General features: G+C 31.9%; 1 protein-coding gene across 1 annotated transcript; it reads right to left on the bottom strand.

The window, feature by feature from the left end:
* Nucleotides 1-17: 17 nt before the first annotated feature.
* Nucleotides 18-573, bottom strand: NAEGRDRAFT_82391 (uncharacterized protein; the record flags this gene model as incomplete). Its single annotated transcript, XM_002667884.1, has 1 exon — nt 18-573. A coding segment is annotated over exon 1 (528 nt), but the record flags the coding sequence as incomplete, so codon positions are not given.
* Nucleotides 574-1006: the final 433 nt, after the last annotated feature.

Here is a 1006-nt window from a genome sequence, read left to right as displayed (position 1 = left end):
TTCAGTAAATGAAACACTTGAAAGTTTGGTGACCATGTTCAAAGCAGATTTAGAAATACCATAACTTCCATAAGGTGCTGAATGACTGNAGACATTGGAAATAGATCCAAGAATACTGGAAATATTGGCAACCAAACCATTTTCGTTAATGAGATGATTGTTATAGAACTTTTGAGCAACAATCAATGGTGAAAGAGTATTAGTTTGCAACAAGGCAGAGACAGATTCTCTTGTGGCAGTAAGAACTGAATCAGCTCCATTACCAGCAGATCCAGCATTGTTAACCAATACATCAATCTTAACATTTTGATCTTTGAGCTTTTGTACTAATTGATCAATAGACTCATCATTATTAACATCCAATTGTTCAATGATCAATCTTTTAGCACCAACTTTTTCTTGCAATTTAACAAGATCTTCGGAGGATGATCTTGATGTTGCATAGACAATTCTATTTGGATTGGAATCTAATAATTGTTGAGTAAGTTCAAAGCCAATACCTCTAGAAGCACCAGTAACGAGGATTGTATTAAAAGTGGAAGACATTTTAATAGAGATTGTGAAGGACAAGTTGTGATATTTGTTTTTATGAGAAAGTGAAAGCTAATGTTGATTGTGGCTTAACGACTTCCGAATAGCACGTTGATCGTGAGCACAATTTTCGGAAGCTTGTAATTATTGGTGCGTTTGAAAAGTTTTGATTGGAATTTCTTGCATTTCATAATTAAAACAATAGAAAGTAAGAAAGTATGAACTCACAAGCTCCTTTTTCTTTGAATTTAAGATTACCACATCTTCATTCAAACACGTGTTTGCCTTTTGATCTTTTATTTATTATTAATAAAAAAATTCAATAATTATCAAAATATAAAAAAAATGAGATCATCAACATTGTCACACCACACTTTATCATCATGGTGCAATCATCGGGAGATTAAATATTGTACAATAGGTTTATTAGCAATGATGTGTATATTATTATTAATAGGTTTTGGATCTGTGAATG

Source organism: Naegleria gruberi, assembly GCF_000004985.1.
Source record: "Naegleria gruberi genomic scaffold NAEGRscaffold_1689, whole genome shotgun sequence".
In the NCBI taxonomy this organism is placed as follows: domain Eukaryota; phylum Heterolobosea; class Eutetramitea; order Acrasida; family Naegleriidae; genus Naegleria; species Naegleria gruberi.
This window is presented reverse-complemented; position numbering and strand designations above follow the sequence as displayed.